This window comes from Ceraceosorus guamensis (assembly GCF_003144195.1).
Source record: "Ceraceosorus guamensis strain MCA 4658 unplaced genomic scaffold IE81scaffold_48, whole genome shotgun sequence".
Lineage (NCBI taxonomy): Eukaryota > Fungi > Basidiomycota > Exobasidiomycetes > Ceraceosorales > Ceraceosoraceae > Ceraceosorus > Ceraceosorus guamensis.
The window spans coordinates 37,852-56,184 of NW_020290043.1; the positions used below are offsets into that span (position 1 = coordinate 37,852).

The 18,333-nt window shown below is 55.1% G+C and overlaps 7 protein-coding genes across 7 annotated transcripts; 2 read left to right on the forward strand and 5 right to left on the reverse strand.

Annotated features, from left to right (window-relative positions):
* The first annotated feature begins 459 nt into the window (after nt 1-459).
* On the forward strand, nt 460-1,874 carry IE81DRAFT_324856 (hypothetical protein). The gene is made up of 2 exons (XM_025514349.1): nt 460-1,515; nt 1,583-1,874. The coding sequence occupies exons 1-2, from the start codon at nt 617-619 to the stop codon at nt 1,764-1,766; spliced, it is 1,083 nt and encodes a 360-aa protein (XP_025368294.1). The 5' UTR covers nt 460-616; the 3' UTR covers nt 1,767-1,874.
* Nucleotides 1,875-2,126: 252 nt separating this feature from the next.
* IE81DRAFT_324859 (cytochrome P450) lies at nt 2,127-5,234 on the reverse strand. The gene is made up of 8 exons (XM_025514350.1): nt 4,514-5,234; nt 4,129-4,176; nt 3,919-4,044; nt 3,776-3,835; nt 3,601-3,703; nt 3,304-3,530; nt 2,948-3,237; nt 2,127-2,872 (listed from the first exon to the last, which is right to left on the reverse strand). Exons 1-8 carry the CDS (start codon nt 4,904-4,906, stop codon nt 2,296-2,298), a joined length of 1,824 nt encoding a protein of 607 aa, XP_025368295.1. The 5' UTR covers nt 4,907-5,234; the 3' UTR covers nt 2,127-2,295.
* A 2,336-nt stretch (nt 5,235-7,570) lies between these two features.
* On the reverse strand, nt 7,571-8,652 carry IE81DRAFT_185731 (hypothetical protein). The gene has a single exon (XM_025510740.1). The coding sequence runs from the start codon at nt 8,467-8,469 to the stop codon at nt 7,912-7,914; it is 558 nt and encodes a 185-aa protein (XP_025368296.1). The 5' UTR covers nt 8,470-8,652; the 3' UTR covers nt 7,571-7,911.
* A 2,042-nt stretch (nt 8,653-10,694) lies between these two features.
* On the reverse strand, nt 10,695-11,543 carry IE81DRAFT_292287 (hypothetical protein; the record flags this gene model as incomplete). The annotated part of the gene is made up of 2 exons (XM_025511947.1): nt 10,695-10,988; nt 11,106-11,543. The coding sequence occupies 2 exons, from the start codon at nt 11,541-11,543 to the stop codon at nt 10,695-10,697; spliced, it is 732 nt and encodes a 243-aa protein (XP_025368297.1).
* A 730-nt stretch (nt 11,544-12,273) lies between these two features.
* On the reverse strand, nt 12,274-13,681 carry IE81DRAFT_324864 (hypothetical protein). Its single transcript, XM_025514351.1, has 5 exons — nt 13,408-13,681; nt 13,137-13,203; nt 13,033-13,067; nt 12,820-12,947; nt 12,274-12,721 (listed from the first exon to the last, which is right to left on the reverse strand). Exons 1-5 carry the CDS (start codon nt 13,566-13,568, stop codon nt 12,489-12,491), a joined length of 624 nt encoding a protein of 207 aa, XP_025368298.1. The 5' UTR covers nt 13,569-13,681; the 3' UTR covers nt 12,274-12,488.
* Nucleotides 13,682-13,912: 231 nt separating this feature from the next.
* Nucleotides 13,913-17,522, forward strand: IE81DRAFT_324865 (DNA mismatch repair protein MutL). Its single transcript, XM_025514352.1, has 11 exons — nt 13,913-14,914; nt 15,009-15,219; nt 15,308-15,456; nt 15,520-15,618; nt 15,693-15,762; nt 15,838-16,143; nt 16,223-16,337; nt 16,426-16,582; nt 16,660-17,082; nt 17,172-17,217; nt 17,288-17,522. Exons 1-11 carry the CDS (start codon nt 14,228-14,230, stop codon nt 17,308-17,310), a joined length of 2,286 nt encoding a protein of 761 aa, XP_025368299.1. The 5' UTR covers nt 13,913-14,227; the 3' UTR covers nt 17,311-17,522.
* IE81DRAFT_186297 (hypothetical protein) lies at nt 17,439-18,318 on the reverse strand. Its single transcript, XM_025510742.1, has one exon. The coding sequence runs from the start codon at nt 18,214-18,216 to the stop codon at nt 17,686-17,688; it is 531 nt and encodes a 176-aa protein (XP_025368300.1). The 5' UTR covers nt 18,217-18,318; the 3' UTR covers nt 17,439-17,685.
* Between the last annotated feature and the right edge of the window lie 15 nt (nt 18,319-18,333).

An 18,333-nucleotide genomic window follows, 5' to 3' on the forward strand; every position in this document is an offset into this window, starting at 1 on the left:
ATCTGTACTCACACCTTCACGTATTCACACACCTCGCTCACTCTTGCTCTCAGTTTGTTGCACTTCGAGCTCGAGCTGCTGCTAGAACACAAGCCTCGCAAGCCACATTAGCAGCAGAGCGAGCCCGGAAAGCTGCTGCTGAGCGCAGCAAGAGAGAGGCAGCCCAGGTGCTGGAGCAAAGAAAGCAAAAGGCGGAAAGGGAAGCAGCTGTGAGGGCAGAGCAGAGAAAGAGAGATGACGAACTTCACAGGAGGAAGCTGGAAGAGGCGAGAGCTGCTGCTAAGATCGAGAGAGCAGAGCGGGAGAGAAAATTAGCAGAGGAGAAAGCAAGGGGCAAGAGGACCGCAGCAAAGGTGTGTGGGATCAACCCTTCTCAGCCAATTTGCACAATCGCCGTCGCAGCCTAAATTCTCGGCTCTGCTCCTCACAGTCCAATGCAGCCTCTTCATCGCTCCGACAGGACTTGATAGATTCAGCAAAGGGTACTCGCTCGGGAAGCACCACGACCCTGACCAGAGAGGAACAGCGCGCGCGCAAGAACCAAGCCATGTGGGGCGAGCCAGCGAAAAGGCCAAAAAAGAAGCCACCCGCTCCTCCCGCGACGAACCGTGCCTCAATGACGCCAGGAAGATCGCTGCATATCTCATCAGCCCTTGTCGGCAACAGAAAGAATGAGATGCTGGCCATTGGTGTTGGTCGTCAGACCTACAGGAGCATTGAAGACGTGGAGCGCGAACTGAAGGCTGCTCGAGCGAGCGATGATCCCGCATTTGTGAGAGAGGCTCAGCGCAAGCAGGCGGAACTGGAGACGCTCGAGCGCAGGCGGAAGGCAATGGAGAAGAAGCGCCTGATGGAGAGTGGGAGAAAACCGAACCAGTCGGATGATAGTCTTTTTGGCAGTGACGACGAGGAACAGCCGGATCACAAGAGAGCCTTGAAATCGGAGCTCAAGGCAACGATTGGCAGCGCCTCTTCGGAACAACCTGAGGCTCGAGCAGCCTCCAAAGATCGCCCTTCGAAATCGCTGGCCACGAAGTCTTATGGTGTCAACCCAGCAGACTTTCTTCCAGGTGCACCTTTTCGTCCGCTGTCCTCTAAAGGCGCCGCCGCGAAATCGGAAAAGCCTTCGGATGACGAGGTTCGCAAGACGAAGCAAAAGCTGGCCGTAGGCGGCTCTAGGAATGCGGGCAAAGAGACGTTGCCTGTGCCCGAGAAAGTCTCCATCCCAGCCCGCGAGACTCCTAGAGAGAAGTTTATTCGTGAAGATGCGGAGAGGAAAGCACTACGGAGAGAGGCACAGAAAGCTGCTGGCATGATCGACCGACGGCCCGAGGCTGGTCGCTCCCAGAGATACGAAGAGAGTGACGGTGAGAGCGAGGAGGAAGATTCTGACGACTACGAGTCGGATGGGAGTGAAGGCGAGAGCGGCGCATCTGCGGGCAGATACAGAAAGAAGAGCAAGCGAGACGATGTGCGCTCCCAGGTCTGGGCTGCGCTCGGTATGGATCGTAGCAAGTGAGTGCTGACTCGTCATCTCGATGACGTCGAGTGGCGCGCTAACCAACTCTGACCTGAATGCCAGGTACGAGAGCCGAGATGTCTACAGTGACGATGACGATATGGAGGCTGACGCAGCGAGCGTCTATGCCGAAGAGCTGAGAAGCGCGCGTCAAGCAAGAGCAGAAGACCGTAGAGAGGAAGAGCTGGAACGAAAGCGGGAATTGGCAAAGGCAGCCAAAAAGCGTGCTAGAGAGGACCGTCGCTGAGGAAAAATTTGAATCACAAATCGTAAATGCCCGCATTTAGTCATCGCGACTCGTTGCAGATCTCGTGGCAAAGCACTGGATGCACGCAACAAGGCAGCAACAGCACATGTATAGAAGGTCTTAATCGTTAGCAACAATCATCATCAAGTCATGCGAACTACAGAGGTCTATGCAGCTGCGTGAAAGTCGGGTCCGCCTCCCCTACACCGGGTGGACGAAGGTGCAGATAGCTTAGGATCTGAGGAGGTGCATCTCAATGATTGTGATTTGTACGGTAAGCACATGCCGGGACGGAGCGACGAAGCGATTGACTTCACAAGTGTCGGAACAGGGGTGCTCCGTGATTGATTTGTACATTCTGTTGCATTCCGACCACCGCAAGCGCATCAGAAAGGAGTAGAGTTGGAGAAGAGCATCTGCATCGCGCAAAGGAAGCGCGCGAGGCAGCGGACAGTACATTAGAGGGATGCTGAGAAGGTGATCTACTGTTCGCTCCGTGTCGACGCGCTCCAAGGGAAGTTGGAACGACCTAAGTGCATAATTTGCGGAACCGAACGGTTCCAATGGGAGCAACGCTAGTGTTGTTCATCGGGTCTCCAGAACGAAAAGTATCTCCGACCAAGCTGACATCGTAGGCTTCAAATAGGGTGGCTACGATCATCTTGAGCTCTGCGACTGCGAGGTGACGACCGGGGCAAGCCCAACGGCCCAGGCCGAATGTGATGAAGGCAGGGTCGCTTTGCACGGCAGGACGATTGCCGACCCATTGACGACCGTCGAACGCGGTCGCCTTCTCACCATACGCTTCGACACTTTCGTTTGCTCGCTTGACGTACGGCATCACGTTGACGCCCTTGGGGATGACGTAGGGTCCAATACGCACTGGCGCAGTGGTGCAGCGGACTGGTGCAAATAGCGCGCCATTGGTACGAAGTACTTCGCGGATGAAGGAGTCGAGCTTCTGTGCTTGGCGCAAGCCTTCAAGAGTGATGCACTTGTTGCCCTCGGCGTCAATCTCGATGATTTCGGCAATCTCTTCGCGAAGCTCGTCTTGGTAGTCGCGGCGCTTGGCGAGCGTCATGACACACCAAACTGCCATTACCGCGCTGCGACAAGGTGCGAAAATGATCACGTCTCAGCTCAGCCGCAACGCAACAAGCTTTGCAGATACCCGAGCTCACCTTTGATGGACCGAAGCAAAGATGATGCCAAGGCATACGATGGCCGACCACATGAAGTTGAAGAAGCTGATGTCACCCGTTGCACGATTGCGGTGCTTGGCCGTCAAGATGTCCAAGAAGGGAGCGTAGTCTGACGACTCGACGTCTAGTCCGTGATTGATGTGAGAGTCGACATTCCTCCACAATTGAGGAACGATGCCAAAGAAAAAGTCGGGGATGACGGTGCCAAAGATGACTGCCAGAGTAGTTTTCAGGGCATGCAAACGAGGGTACCGTGCCCAAGATTGGGTCTAGAGACGCAGATAGGAGCACATGTGAGTGCAGAGCCACGTACGCGCGCAAGTCAAGCAACTCACGTTTTCGTAAATTCCGCTGAGGTGAGCAATGCCTACGACAATGCGCATGAATCTGCCGGTCATCTCTTCGTTGAGATAGCGTTCTCCGAGGATCAACACGACCATTGCTCGTGCGATTCCACGGTGAATCCATGTGTACATATCGTCGATCAGCACCTCGTCCGGAGTCTTCTCTCCCGCGTGCTTCTCGAATAGTTCATGAGCCTCTTGAGCAAAGATGGGCGCGACTGTGGGCAAGGAGAAAGTGTTTGCAAAATCTCAAGGGTGCGAGACCAGAGGTCAATGAGGGCAACTTACTCTTTTCAACGACGCCACGCAGGCGTGGCGTGACGCCATCTTGCACCAGCTTTTCCAATTCTTGCACGAATGTACCGCCTTTGAACCATAGCATGAACTCCATCTGTAGGCTCAAGGACAGCGTGAGTCGCCGGTGGCAGGCTGACACATTCTAGACAAGCGCGGTCATACTTACGTGAAGGACGGACGTGACAGCTTGCTCAAAAGAGTAATTGTTCGCATCGGTCAGGACATCCTGATTAATCAAAGGTCATCCAACAAGAGCGGCTAGTCAGCATCACCGTCTGCGCTCAATGCTTACGCAGCACACCGACCTACCTTGACATATTGGTGATCAACAATGTACTCGAGACGACCGTGCCGCGGGATACCAACCACTCCACCGTGCTCTTTCAACGCAGCAGTGTAGGCTGCATGTCCAGCTTCGGACAGCTGGACATCTCTCTGTGGATATTTCGCGAGGCATGAATGTGAGGATCAGCGTTGGTGCGAGTCGTCGGGTTCTCACACTGCTGCAGCGATACGCACTGGCACGTTGACGATTGGTGGGGCTGGATATGCGGTCTTGATAGGTTTCTATCAGGCCGATGTCGCCATGCGACGGAGAGCGATTGGTCAGCATGAAGCATCGCGGTTTGCAGCCTTTACGTTCAACCGCCTGCAACCGCAAACGCGCGCGCAATGAGCAGCGTTGACCGTGGTGCAACCGAATCGGGACGGACGCGTGCGCGATAGCTTGGACGCATGCGGCGGGCATCTGCGCTGATCTGCACCGCGTAGCACGCACAGCCACGACCGTCCAGCAGTGGCTCTTCATTTACTCTTTGACCTGTCAAGGACCTGCACGCATTTCCCTCCACCATCTCTCCGCGCTGCAAAAAACGGTCGGTCAAATTGGCGCAGCAGAACTCACTTTGGGAGACGCCTTGACAAGATGCTGAAGAGAGGACCCCAAATGGCGAAAGCCGAGGTGGCTGAGAAGGCTGCCAGCACGATGAAGAGGCCAAACTGTTGCAGCCAGAAGTGTGTTTAGAGGACCGTCCGTGAGGTGCGCCTGAGTTGCAAACGCAGAAACGGCGAGGATAGTGATGATGGCGAGGACGGTGAAAGTGGATGTTGCGCCGCTATCTAGGCGTAGTAAGGACGACGGCGTAGTGGATCTGAGAGGTGGACCCCGGCTCAGCAAGGGGCCAGAAGGCTCAAGAGAAGTAGCAAAAGTACTGTTGAGTCTTTTAACAACCGACATGGGCATGACCTCGAAGTGAGGCGCGAACGATCTTGCCTGTGGCACAAGCAGCGAAGCCATCTTGGATGGATGGTAGATCTTTCTCGTTTGGGGGTCTGGAAGAAGAGGTTACTCAGAAGCTACGTAAAAGAAGGGGATCAAGGTTCACGACTTCCCATTGGTCTGTATGCGCTGTCGGACTCAAGCTTTATAGGAGAGCTGCATCCAAGAAGCTGCGCACGAACGAGCTCGACAGGGCGAACTTTGATCGACAAGCCTAATGCCTTGGCTTAGAACGAAGCCGTGGAATTTCCTCAAGATAGGAGCCCAGCTCGCAAAGCCCTGCCCAGCTCCATCGAGGTCGCGGAACCGAAGTGTGGTCAAAGGTGTCACGCTAACAAACTTTGGACTCAGACGGCAAATCTGCAATCGATGGTGCACATGGTGATCATGACGTCCAAGTCGAGTGGCGCTGTGCTTTTGCCACATCATGGGCGCCAATGCGTCAGTGTAGGAGCGACGGTATGGTGCACACAATCGGTATGCAGGGATGCGCTCGGATGTTGCCCAGCTGGTCGATTGGTCGCTCCTCTGGCAAGTCTGAGTCCTGGTGGCAATGGCCGCAATCATCAATGCTGAGGCAGAAGGCGACAGTGAGTTGAAACAACAAACAACAAGGTTTAGCTCAACGCTAATTCATTACCCTACCCTATCTTTGGTGTTTGCTTTGCTCTGGCGCACATCCTGAAGGGTACTGTGCCAGAGCAAAGTACGGAGCCGAGGGTGAAGATTGCTGTTGTCAACATCACGTCACTGCTTGGGTACCCGAAAGGCCAATGGACCCATGTCGAAATTGTTGCGACTTTGTCCGAACGGCAACACTCGCAGTGAGCGCTGCCAGGTCATTTTGCTTGGCTGTCGATATCTGCCGACTGGCAGACGTCCTCGCGAAATTCTGTTCACAGATCTGGAGCTGAAGTGGCCCCACAGCGAGGCACTCACAGCAGCACTACTTCCTTGGAAGCGGCTTGACCATAGCGTCGCGCAATACGTCGCACTTTTGACGCAAAACGGAGCGACTTTTGAGTTTTAGATGAGTCTGCTACTCACACTGCTTTGCGCAGAACGATCGACTGCGCAACACCGATAGGACGACTCGAGGCAGTCCAGCAGTGTCGACGTGCTCGAGGTATAGTCATTGTGGCTGCTCCGATGTCCACCTTCTTCTGCACGGCATTTCACCTTCCTGTTTGGGCGAAAAGCTTTTCAGCGCCGACGAGCGACAGCTGTCCTCGCTCATTCGCAGACATCGCAAGATCGCTCACGCAGAACGCCATGATTCCGCCATGGCTGGAAATCAGTCTCCCGATCGACGCCTTCAGTAGCGTGTCAGAGGCTCTCCGCGACTTCCATATGAGCTGGAGTAGGTCATGTGGTGCAATGCGTGGGTGCGCCCAACGCAAGGGATGAAGAGCCGGGCGGCGACTGCGCCGAAACGCCTTACGTTGCGGTCAGCTTTGTGTCACCTGCTGGCGACTTTTTTCGAATCGCGCGGGAATGTGGGGCAGACTCGTGCCGGCGCGCGGAGACGCGGCGCGGGCTCGCAGTAGCATCATCACCGCAGCAGTCGAGACCCGCGCAGGGGCAAAGCCCTACGCCCGACAATCGCGGCGCCTGCAAGACGTTTACTCGATCGCATCTGCGCTCAGCTTACAGCTTATTCAAGACTTGCCGGCATGCACAAGATGATGTATAGCGCTCTTTCTTCATCATGAGGACGCAATCATCAACCGGACATGCGGCAATCGTGGACACAAAAGTCGAAACGATCTGCTCCAGGATCCTATCTCTTATATTGCCTTCTTAATTTTCAGCGAATCAGGCAGCTAGGCTTGCCAGCGGCGACGGGGCGGAGTGCGAACTCAATAATTGGGCACCCGCCGACGCAGAATCAAATCAAGTATCGAAGTGCCCTCCGTGTGGACGCCCGCGAGGCGGGTTGACGCGCGCAGGCAGCAGAAGCTAGGTGCGCAGTCGACAGCTCGACGTGCAGCAGCAGCATGCACGTTCAAGGCTATACGCTTTTACCCGCATGGTGCCTGCTGCAATTTGTTCACACCCTTTGGCACCGCTCTCGGCACCCACCAGGCAAGAGGAGCTGCGAACAGGCTCGACATCGGTGACAGCCTACACTTGAGCATGTATGACGTCGTGCAAGTAGTGGCGACATGTCCATCCACCATCAAGTTTGCAGGGTCGATCACTCAGCCAGGTGCCGTATCGCGCACATCATGCAATCACTCCCATTGAGTGCTAGGCAAGCATTGAGGAGCAAGTCTTCAACGCGCGGACTCGGGTCGCGTATAACGCAAGCCACGGGTAGCCCCACTTCAGTCTTCTCGTAAGCGATCTCGGCCCACGGAGTGAATGTTGCTATCTGGCTTACGCAAGGCTTTCTAAGCGCCGTTCAGCTGACCCAAGGCTACCATCAAGATTACCCCTCAAGCTGAATCATGAATGGCAATCGCCATTTGCTGTAATCTCATCCGAAATGGCTTACCCTGCTGTCTCGGACGGATCGGTTCTTGCCCAAGTCATTGAGCACGCTCATGGTCGGCGGAACCTGGCTGCATTCGTGATAATTCACGAGTCATGCCAATTCCGAACGCGCGCTGCAAGACCTCAGCGGCACCGCTTGCGCTTTCCTGCCGGAGCCGAAAAACTTTCTGATAGCAAGAAAGCGTGGATCGCGTATAGGTGCGCTGTATGCCCATGCACTACTACTACAGTCTGTGTCGTTGCCAGGCCGTGTCTGCCTCGTAGGAGATCGCACAGCTAGCCCATCCTCTTCAATGAGGCGCATGCGTCGCCTCACGCTGACGCTCGAACAGATTTCAATGCGAGACCGAGGGTCCTCGCGAGTCAGATTGTCTGGGGGCCAAGTGCCTTGAGAAAGAGTGGCCGCTTTGCGTGTCGCGATGCTGGTCCCAAGCGGAGTTTAAGCGGGGTGGATTCAGGCTCCCCCTTTTTCTCGAAATCCCAGTCGGTTCACTCTGCGGAGGCGGCGTTCAGACTCAGTCGGAGTCTCATGCCCGGGCGTGCTTGGCAGCTTCCTTCCTTGTAGAGCAAAGGCGATTGACCGGCTGTGAGCAGGTGCAGGAAGAGTAGAGACGTGCTACCGCCTCGATTGTGCGTGGACAATGTTGCCCACCAGAGCATTTGAGCATGGACTCGCGCAGCTGCATCCGCGCCAGCTCAGGGGCAAGTACCACTTGCTGCCATATATCTTCACGCAAGGTGGGCAAGATGCTGCCAGCAGAACATGCAGCCACGATGAGAGTCTGGGTGGTGGACGAGAGCTTTCCCACACTCTCAATCGTCGACCTTTCCTCAAATTCGGCGCATGAAGGCAAGAAGCGATCCTCTCCAAAAGCCCAAGCTTGGGGAGAACGGCCGGGTACATAGTCTTGAGCTAGGGTACATGAAAGCGCAGAGGGATCATTACTTGCAAGTGCCGGACTGGCACGAAGAGGCAAGTCCGGAGGAACCAGACTTGCGGGAAAGCAAGGTTCAAACTCTACCTTTACGTTACGCGCTAGCAAAGTGTGACTGCACCCTGCTGCTTGTGCAGCTCGCATACACATGCATGCAGCACGCACACACACTCTCTCTTCTGACGGCGGCCAAACCCTGCATCATTCTTGCTTGCTACCTGCTGCTCGATTGTATGCATGTGCGTGCGTCAGCACTTGCCTATCTTGGTCAAGCAACAAGTCGGAACACGCATCGGCAGGGGGTTTCGCGCGTCGCGTCTACATTTCCCACCAAGGCAAGTCTAGCGCGTAAATTGATGCCCGTCCTCTGCTAGACCTCGACGGATTGCCCTTGCTGTTCGAGCGACTTGTCCAAGAAGGGGCGAGGCGCGGCTGGGCTTCGAGCTTGCGTGGGTGACGCACCGTTCGTCAGCTGCTGTAAGGATCGGGCGACTCGGCATTGTCCACGCCAGCCAGCATGGCCCATTTGGGAAGGCGCGACACGTCTGAGGAACCGTACCGCCTGGCAAGCGCTTCCTTCCCCTTTCTTCTGGTGCATCCGCTGGGGCAACGCCGAACGCTCCTTATACCGATCAGAAGCCTGGTATGCAAGTCTCAGCTCGCCGTTATTTCCCACGCCCTTTCCCCTTGCCTTTCTGAGACAAGCTCAAGCTCAAGCTTTTTGCTCGAGAGAGAAAAGTCTGAGTGCATGATGGCGGCGATGCATGTATTATTATGCTTTAACGCGGTCATTCTGCGTCCCACCAAGAAAGCAAGCACAGGTCGATTGGCACTTCATCGCATGCACGCTCAAAGGGGCAGACTCGCGACAGCTGGCTTTCGCTGCAGCCCTCATCAGACTCGGCCTAGCAAGCAGCGCAGCATCAGAGTACAGAATAGCAAAGTGACCGGTTTGCGGTGGTGCAAAGTCCTCGCGTGCAGCAGGGTGAAGCAGGGATCAGCAAAAGCATGTCTTGGAACGGGCATTCTTTTTACGTACAGCTGCTGATTGCGCTCCTCGGCTAGACTACTATAGCGCATTTGTAACGATAGCTTCAATCAGCTAGCTGACGCGCCGCGAAGCCTGACTTGATAGAGCATGTCTCAATGTCGCGGGGGTCTGCAAACACGCGCTCGGACTGAGACATCCCAACAAGCTCACGACTGCGGCTGCTCATTCGATGAAGTGCTGCACGCGATCGATCGTATTCGTCGCCTACAAGCAAATTTTCGCTTTCCAAAGCGATGCGTAGCCACCACAGTCTCTCCCTTTCTTTCTCTTTTCGGCTCCAAATCGGCAGAGCGCACTGCACGCCTTGAGAGGCCGGATTCATGCATTCCGTTGTCGTCAATGAAGTGTCCGACAAGTAGCTGTCCACAATGAGCCGTGAGGCACTAAAGCAGCAGCAGGCTGCTGGTCTTAAGATGATAGCAAGATCGCAGCACGTCACAGAGCCCTTATGGCTGCACAGCACCTCGAACAGGAGGCGCGGTGGACATCACAATGTCGGGGTCTAGGTACGGCAAGTGCTTTCCGGGCAAAAGCCCGAAGCAAAGCGGAGATTGGTTCACCATGAGGTCGATGACGGTGTCGGCGATCGATGTAGACGTGCTGGAACGAGATCCGTACTTCTTAGCCGATGCCTCCACTTGCAACCACAGTCTGCCAAGATGAAGCTTGCGCGGACAACCATGTGGTCGTCATCACAGCCACAAAACTTTCATCTGTCCCAATCGGGCAAGTCGAGGTTCGACCAGTCCTCGTACGGACGAGCGACGCGATTACAGGCGTCTTGCTCCTGGACCCGATTCGCCGGAGCCAATTCGGGCCTTGATGCCTTTGTTGGAGCTCGAATTGCCAGGAGCACCTCAGCCTGGCGACGCTGACGCCTTTGCGGAAATGATAGAATCTTAGGTCGCGTTTTGAGCTCCCTCGCTCCCAACGAACCGGCACTCGAGGGCTCGTCCCAGCCCGGTCTATCTTTCGGGCCGTTGGATCTTGAACCGACGTTCGTATCGATCACTGGGACGCGATGGCGATGGTACGACTTTATTCTGGCGCCCTGCAGCTCTGTGAGGGGTGCTGCTCTTCATGCTAGCGAAGATTGCGATATGCGCGAAGTTCGGCCACATTGTGCAATTGGCCGACCTCAAGACGTCGAGAGTCGACCTGCGCTCCTATTGACAAGAGGCGTTACGTCTAGTGCCACGTGACAGACGCCATGAGGCCAGATCTCATATCAGAATGACGAGCAAGACTACAAACATCAACGCCTGCCGTGGAAAAGGTGTGAGCGGGTCAAGATCGTCCGGAGAAAGCAATGCCTGCTTGCCCATCACGCTACGAGGCAGTACCATGAAAACCTAATGACGCGGCCCCACGCACTCACCACGACAAGCAGCCAGACACACCATCCACCACACCTATCGTCGCTCCGTCTGGCAATTTCATCCAGTCGGCCCATTGCCCTTTTGAGCCTGCTCTGACTCGTATCGACTTCCGAATCGAGTGCTCCCACGAGCTCCACCTGTTCGGCTATCTCTGTTCCGAATGCGGAAGCTTGCGTACGCAGGGAAGTGAGGGAGCGACCGATAAGCGAGAGGGTATTGTCCTGCTGGGCCAATAATGACTGTCCGAACAAAAGGATGAGACGTGAAGAAGTCAGGCTCGAGATCGTCACGCGCATGGCCGTGCGACTATTAGCGCACGCCGACCATGCGCTTGCTTCTTGGCCCTCGACACTCACTTGTTGCTGTTCGCGCTCAAACGCTTCGACATCATCATCTCCTCTAGAAGCCCCTCTTTCCAGATCAGCGTCCGCATCTCCCGCATCAGGCGCGTACTTTCGAGTCGTCGTAGGTCTCTCTCCCGGCACTTTGGACAAGCGTTTGAATTGCTCTTCGCAATCCTTGACGAATCTTCTCCTGTTGCCCAACTCCTGCTCATCCAAGCCAAACCTTTCGGGCGATCGAGATACCACATTGACGCTCTCCCTCACATCCGCAATGTCCGCTTCTAGAGCTTCGAGGGCATCTACGAGCGCATCGTGCGCTGCTCGTCGGGAGTCCGTGTTCGTGTTCGTGCTTGAGGCCGAGCCTTTGGAATATGTACCTGCTAGCTCTTGCGCTGACCTCAACGAGTTGCGCAGCTCGGCGGCAAAGCTGTGGTATGGATCCGTGGCCATCTCGGTAGCGCACCGCCGCGAAGAACTCAGCGCGCGTGACTGACGTAGGTGTATTGGGATGTATTGAGCTGCGTCTTGCGTGAACTTTCGAATGAAGATGCTAGACGTTTGAGTAGTGGTATGTCCACAAGGCTGCTGAATCGCACACCAGAGATGATCAGCAGGCGGATGCGAGCAGAGGGTGCAGCCAGGTAGCAGCGCCAAGTCACAGATCGAGAGGCTTTTCTGAACGCCTTGGGACGTCAGACAGAATTGGGCCGAGGTGTCAAATGGTAACAAGCGGTCATAGCCAAGAGCGTGATGAGTCTTGAGTGGTTGGTGTCCTGAACACGATGGTGCACTTTGACCAAGCGCGCAACAAGCTTGCAAGCCCTGCGCTGATCAACGGGAAAATGCGATGGCGCAAGGTAGGTCACGTGCAAAGACCAACACCTGCATGCATGCGGGGATGAGCATCACTGATCACGAATCACGAATCACGAATCAAGAATCGAGCGTCACAAGCAGCCACTTCGTCAGGCACCTCGATCACGCAACCAAGAAATGTTGAATCACGGAGCAAGCACAAGAAAGTCGAGGACCGGTACCAAACCTTGCTAATGTGTGCCACCGGAGACTTGCAGCTCGTCTTTTCTGCGTGAAGCTCGAAGGCTTGAATTCGAAACGGCTGCCTCTTTTGTGTCTGACGCGCTCGTCAAGCGCGGGCCCGCCACGCGGAGAGTCGCAGATTCGAGAAGACGTGCAGGTGTGCTGCTATTGCTGAGCAGGATTCGTCTGATCCTGTCGGACCGGCAAAGACAACATTGGCGTGATTTTTGAACCTGTTAGACATCGAGACAGCGGGCCTCTGACACTCTGTGCTGAGCACGATACGGAGTAGAGATTTATCGCGAATGCATTCATCCACATGTGTCCTGCTTCTGACTCTCCTATCCGAAGGACCGCCTACAGCTCCTCGTGAACTAGCGCAGCAGGCTCATCGTCCCCATTCAAAGCTTCCTTGACCACAGCCTCGACACTGCCTTCCGAGTCTTCTCCGCTGACCACTTTGCCAGCTGCCTTGGCTGCTTTGCCAGCAGCAGCAGCCATACCAGCCTTAACCGAATCGGCAATCGAACTTTTGTCGGCAGCTGCTCGTCTCGCATCTGCGCCTGGGCCCTCGATTCCGATGAGCTCAACTTCGAAATAAGAGAAGGGGAAGAAAGAAAGCGCACAGGGGTGAGTGTATGCTCGGATCGAATGAGTCGGCTGATTGCGCGTGCCTGCACATGCTCACCGTCGAAGACCAACGTGGCTCCTCCTGGGATTGTCCCTCCAGCTCCGCGCTCTCCATAGCCAAGCTCAGGCGGAATTTGCAGCTTGCGCTTCTCTCCAATGCACATGCCTAGTAATCCTCGATCCCAACTATGTCAAGCGTCAAGAAAAGATGGCCCTCGTTGTCAGCTCGACGAGCTCGCCCTCATGCATTTGAGATGCCATCTTGCCTCACCCTCCAATCACTTGACCAACACCGATCGTGAATGTCTGCAAGATGCAGGAGGCAGCAGATTAGCGCAGGCTGACTCATACCACGCCAGCTTCGCCTGTGCTCACGAATGGCTCTCCCCGGGGGATCGAAGAGTCGAATTCTTTACCATTCCAAAGCTTGCCAGTGTAGTGCCTGCAACGCAATGAAGCATTGATGTCAGAGATGTGAAGGGCCACATGCCAACTCCTCGCGCTGCTCAGCAAATCGTCGTCCCGAGTGAGATTGTAGCCCACACCTCCTCCCTCCTCTTGAGCCCCGTGTCCGAGCTCGACAGCCAGACTGCCTCCTCTCCGCGCAGCAGCGTCGTGTGTCTTCCTGCGAGCATCGACAACTCACATGCTAAGCTTATCACCGTTCTCCGACTTGATGCTGCACTCTGCAGGCTTGTGCTTGACGCCGACTTGAAGTTCTTTGGGAGGATCTTTGGCGAGCACGGAGCCCGAAGTGAGCGCGAGAAGCGCTACGGCGCCTAGAGCGAGAGCACGCGTGTTGAACATTTTTGGGGATGAGAGCAGCTGTGAGGCCCAGGCAGTGTCAATCTAGGATGGTCTGAGGTGAAAGGGCAAACTGAGCTCGCTCGTTGTTACTGTGAGATCTGCTGGTTGGATGATGTTCACGAAGATGATGGTTTGTGCATGCGTGATCCAAATACGTGCGAAGTCAAGTTTGGAGTGCCACGTATGCCGCACACTCACGTGAGCCTCAGGGCGCGCTATATGCAAAGCGCGTGCTCCACAACTGCGCAAATACTTTGACTCCTCGCAATCGAGATTGACGCGTCTTGACGGATAATCAAAATCAAAATCTTGAATTGAATCAAGAGCACATGAACGCTTGGACTCTAAACCACACCTCTCGCCTTGCAGTCAAGACTTGATGCCACCTACCGTCAATGCTGTCGAAGCAGTCAGCTACATAAATTGGCAGTGTCAAGCGTCGTCGCACGGCATCTCCATTGCTCTAGATTCATATCGACCAAGCACGCCACATTGCTGAAAAGAAGCCGTCCCCTTTGTGGACGGCAGAGGACAGAAGCGCATGCAGCCAGACAGCTCCGTTTCCAAATGGAGGTCAGGGTAGGATCCCGCGCTTAGAGCAGAAACACAGCACATCACGCCTCCTGATCGCACCGCTTCACCCGGACAATCTTGCACAGATGCAGCCGCAGTCGGCTGATCCAGCGAGCTCAAGCTCGACATCCCATGCGGGGCCTGACGATGTCTTTGTCGATGTCCCACTCAAGCCCATCGTCCGCCTAGAAGAGAGCGTGGTCAATCGGATCGCGGCAGGCGAGATCATCCATCGGCCGAGCAATGCCCTCAAAGAGCTCATTGAGAACAGTCTAGATGCAGGCTCGAGGCTGATCCGCATCACGCTCAAGGAAGGAGGGATGAAGCTGCTACAAATCCAAGACGATGGTTGTGGTATCCGACCTCAAGACTTGCCGCTTCTCGCTGAACGATTCGCCACTTCAAAACTCCGAGATTTTGCGGATCTATCCGAGATGACGACTTTTGGGTTCAGAGGCGAAGCGCTGGCTAGTATCAGCTATGTGAGCGCATCTATGCGCGTAGTGAGCAAAACGAGAGACTCGGATTGCGCGTACGGAGCTTCTTATGCCAATGGCGGGTTGGTCCCGCCCAAACCGGGCCAGAGCTCTGCGCCGAAACCTTGCGCTGGAACGAACGGGACACTCATCACTGCTGAAGACCTCTTCTACAACGTCCCTCAACGCAAGAGAGCTCTAAAGAGTGCAGCCGAAGAGTACAACCGAGCGCTCGATGTGGCTGCTCGGTATGCCGTACACTATGGAGGTCGAGGCGTGGGCTTCGTCTGCAAGAAGGTGAGCACAGTCTAGCGCGAGGCCATCACGTCCATTTGGCATGTTTGCAACTGCGCAGGCGCTGACCGTGTAGCTGCCCTCTGCTCGCTCACAGGCTTCCTCAAACGCCGCAGACTTGAGCGTTTCATCCTCTCCTTCTACTACAACGCTGGATGTGATAAGGACACTGCACGGTAGCTCCGTCTCGCGCGAGCTAGTGCAGCTGAAGCTCAGCCAACATCCTGAGCTCAAGTTCACCGTTGAAGGATACATCAGCGGTGCGAATTGGAGTGCCAAGCGGACCACCTTTCTCTGCTTTATCAATCGTGAGCGCGCTTTGCCATTCCGTTGACTGCAGCTCAAAGCCGTACCGCAGCGCTGCTGAGCGAGCACTTTGCCCTTGCTCCCTCAAAGATCGCTCAGTGGACTGTCCAGCACTCAAACGCTCTTTTGAAGCGCTATATGCCGCGTACCTCCCCAAAGGTGGGCACCCATGGATCTACGTAAGCTTGGAGATCCAGCCTGATCAAGTGGACGTCAACGTGCATCCGACAAAGCGAGAAGTCAGTTATAGCATCAGATCGCAGCCGAGCAGGTCAGACTGATCTTGCAATTTCTTGAAGCAGGTTCACTTCCTGAACGAGGACGAGATTGTGGAAGAGGTGTGCTCGCTGGCACAAGAGGTTTTGGGAGGAGCTAATGCTAGCAGAAGTTTCCAGTTCAGTGTAAGCTTCGCTTAGGGTTCGAGGATGGAGGTCGCGATCAGTTTGCTGACGTGCGGGGTCGGCTGCGGTTCTAGCAAGCGCTGCTTTCTGGTGCAAGCGATGCTGATCAGCCGCGAGCAGCGGTATCCCATGCTACTTCAGATGGTGCGTGCCTTTGGCTCTGGTGCTCTAGACAAAAGACGCATGTATTCTCACACAATCAGCTCGTTCACCCAGCAGACAATGCCACGCCCGCGGTGACGCAACGAAACAGACCTCCCCAGCACATGATACGGACCGACAATTCCGATCAGAATTTGTTGGGCATGGGCTTCACCCAAACGCTCTCTTCACAGGCACCGGGCGAGGTCGATAGCTCGCCCGAGGAGGATGCCCCTGCACAAAACGACGCGTCGGCTGGTGGCTACAGACCTGTTGACGTACGACAAAGCGTCAGAAAAGCCCCTCAGGCTGTGGCCGAGAGCGAATGCTCTTTGACCAGTGTGCGCGAGCTGCGCGCCCAGACTGTCAAGGGCAGACACGTTGGTGAGTGACGTTCCTTTGATAGAGGTGTTTGAGCGGATAAAGACCAGCTGATTCCTTCACCCACGTGCCGAGCTTTCAGCTCTCACTGAAGTACTGAAGAATCACACCTTTGTCGGCGTGGTCGATCCGGCTATGGCCCTCACACTCATACAGCACGAGACCAAGCTTTACCTGATCAATCATGCAGCAATCATGTGAGTTTCACCTTCGGCCTCGGCCCGTGCAAAGCCGCTTGGTCGTGGCAAGCATCTTAAACCTCGTTCCACCTCTATAACAATCTAGCGAGGAATTTGCGTATCAGCTTGTCATGCGTCAATTCGGAAGCTTTGCGACACTAAAGCTCGACCCACCACCCGACATTAGGAGATTGATTCGGATTGCAGCAGATCTTGAACCGGATATCGAGGAAGCTGGGATGTCCATCGACGAGATCGTCGAGGTGCGTACAAGCTGGATGAGGTTGCTCGCGTCTCTCTGCAAACTCACTTCGCTGCCACTTCCTTTCGCGCAATGCAGCGAGTCATGACGATCTTGATCGACAGAGCAGAGATGCTCGAAGAGTACTTCTCAATCCGCATCGATACTGGAGATGCTACGCTGAGAAGTATCCCTGCGCTCCTTCCTGGTCAGGCCAGCATGCCGCTGGAACGACTGCCCACCTTGTTGCTGCGTCTTGGGCCTCAGATAGACTGGGAGGACGAAAAAGGCTGCTTCGAGAGCATCGCGCGAGAGATTGCTTTTGCCCACGTACCCTTTTGCGCCGGATCGGCGGATCATGGCAAGAATACATCGAATACGCCCAGGAGAGACACGCAGATCGACGAGGCCCAAGTAGAGGCGGAGCGCGCACTGGCTGCGAAGCAAGCCAAAGATGTTTTTGATGTACATCACGTGTGGATGGCAGCAATCAAGCGCACGCCGTTCAATGCGCCCAAATCGGTGAGGAGATGTGGCACTACATCACATGACGTTGCACTGCACTGCCACTCATCCTCGAGGCCTATTCCCTCTTCAAATTCGCTTTGCAGCTTCTGGATCGCGATGTGGTGCAAGTTGCCAACTTGCCAGATCTATGTAAGCTCGTGCCATTGTCCCCATGCACAGTGCTTCGCGGCTGATTACAAGAATATGACACTTTTCGCAGATCGTGTCTTCGAAAGGTGCTAGAGGGATATATCGGTCTCTGCAGGTCGGATGAGAAAGACCGTGAACATCGAGCTTTGCAGCTGATGTGAGCCCAGAGACAGAGGGGCGACTAACAACGACAATCTGGGTCATCAACGAGTCTGAAGGGTGTAAAAGCTGTATCATGTATCATAAGTCGAAGTATCTGAAATAATTGTCTTCTCGACGCGGTCGAGAAACGAATTGCTCCGAGGACCAGAGCGAGAATAACGAGCCATGCGCGATGCGCCCACTTCCCATCCGCTGGATCAAGCTTCATATTGGCTGACATAGAGAATGCTTCTTATTTGTTCGCTTGTCGTGCCCATCAAGAATGGATTCAGGGGGGACGCCGAGGACTTGCTCCCGAAATGCCACTTAGGCGTGGTAGAGCATCTTGGTCTTTGGGGCTGCACCGGCGGACGTAGACGATGTAGAGGATAGACGAAGACTTTCGTTGAAGTCACTGATCCAGGAAAAATCCGACGAAGATGTCAGCTCGCGGCGACGATCTTCGGGTAGAGTTGGCTCAGGTGTGCCTTGGAATGTCGTCGTCGAAGACAGAGGTCCCTTCCACAAGTTGGCCGCACCGCTGCTGTCGGGGTATGGAGTGGAAGAGCTTCGACGCCGGAGGAAGTCTTGTGCAGACAGACGTTCACCACTTGACGCTCTAGAGGAATGTTGCTGACCGCTGTGAAGATTCAGATGACTGAAGCTGGGGTCGATGACAGCGCTCTGGCCAAAATCCATGGCTTTCTGAAGAGACTTGCTGCTGATCGGAGCCGACCTTGCATGGGGCAAAGTAGCCGAGGATGGCCACGCATGGGTTTCGAGCATGTTCGAACGCTCGGTGACCTTGCCAGGAGAAAGTCCCACTCGGGCAAGCAGAGGCGCGCCGCTGCGAGGCATATCAGTGGCTGGCTGGGTCGCGGCAGCGCTTGCAGCCGTAGTCTATCAAACATGCAGGAGTCATGAGCCAAGTCCAATCTCTTGAAGAGCTGATACACGCATTGAAAATCCAATGCA

Bases quoted from the DNA above. Each gene is read 5' to 3' on its own strand.
- IE81DRAFT_324856 (XM_025514349.1), top strand. From the start codon at position 617: ATGACGCCAGGAAGATCGCTGCATATCTCATCAGCCCTTGTCGGCAAC. The intron at 1,516-1,582 runs GTGAGTGCTGAC...CCTGAATGCCAG, and splicing joins CTCGGTATGGATCGTAGCAA to GTACGAGAGCCGAGATGTCT.
- IE81DRAFT_324859 (XM_025514350.1), bottom strand. From the start codon at position 4,906: ATGGCTTCGCTGCTTGTGCCACAGGCAAGATCGTTCGCGCCTCACTTC. The intron at 4,045-4,128 runs GTGCGTATCGCT...AAATATCCACAG, and splicing joins CACCAATCGTCAACGTGCCA to AGAGATGTCCAGCTGTCCGA. The intron at 3,704-3,775 runs GTAAGTATGACC...TTGAGCCTACAG, and splicing joins CTGTCACGTCCGTCCTTCAC to ATGGAGTTCATGCTATGGTT.
- IE81DRAFT_185731 (XM_025510740.1), bottom strand. From the start codon at position 8,469: ATGTGTATGCGAGCTGCACAAGCAGCAGGGTGCAGTCACACTTTGCTA.
- IE81DRAFT_324864 (XM_025514351.1), bottom strand. From the start codon at position 13,568: ATGTTCAACACGCGTGCTCTCGCTCTAGGCGCCGTAGCGCTTCTCGCG. The intron at 13,068-13,136 runs GTGAGCACAGGC...TGCATCTTGCAG, and splicing joins TCCCCCGGGGAGAGCCATTC to ACATTCACGATCGGTGTTGG. The intron at 12,722-12,819 runs GTGAGCATGTGC...CTTATTTCGAAG, and splicing joins AGCCACGTTGGTCTTCGACG to TTGAGCTCATCGGAATCGAG.
- IE81DRAFT_324865 (XM_025514352.1), top strand. From the start codon at position 14,228: ATGCAGCCGCAGTCGGCTGATCCAGCGAGCTCAAGCTCGACATCCCAT. The intron at 16,144-16,222 runs GTGAGTGACGTT...CCGAGCTTTCAG, and splicing joins TGTCAAGGGCAGACACGTTG to CTCTCACTGAAGTACTGAAG. The intron at 17,083-17,171 runs GTGAGGAGATGT...TTCGCTTTGCAG, and splicing joins CGTTCAATGCGCCCAAATCG to CTTCTGGATCGCGATGTGGT.
- IE81DRAFT_186297 (XM_025510742.1), bottom strand. From the start codon at position 18,216: ATGCCTCGCAGCGGCGCGCCTCTGCTTGCCCGAGTGGGACTTTCTCCT.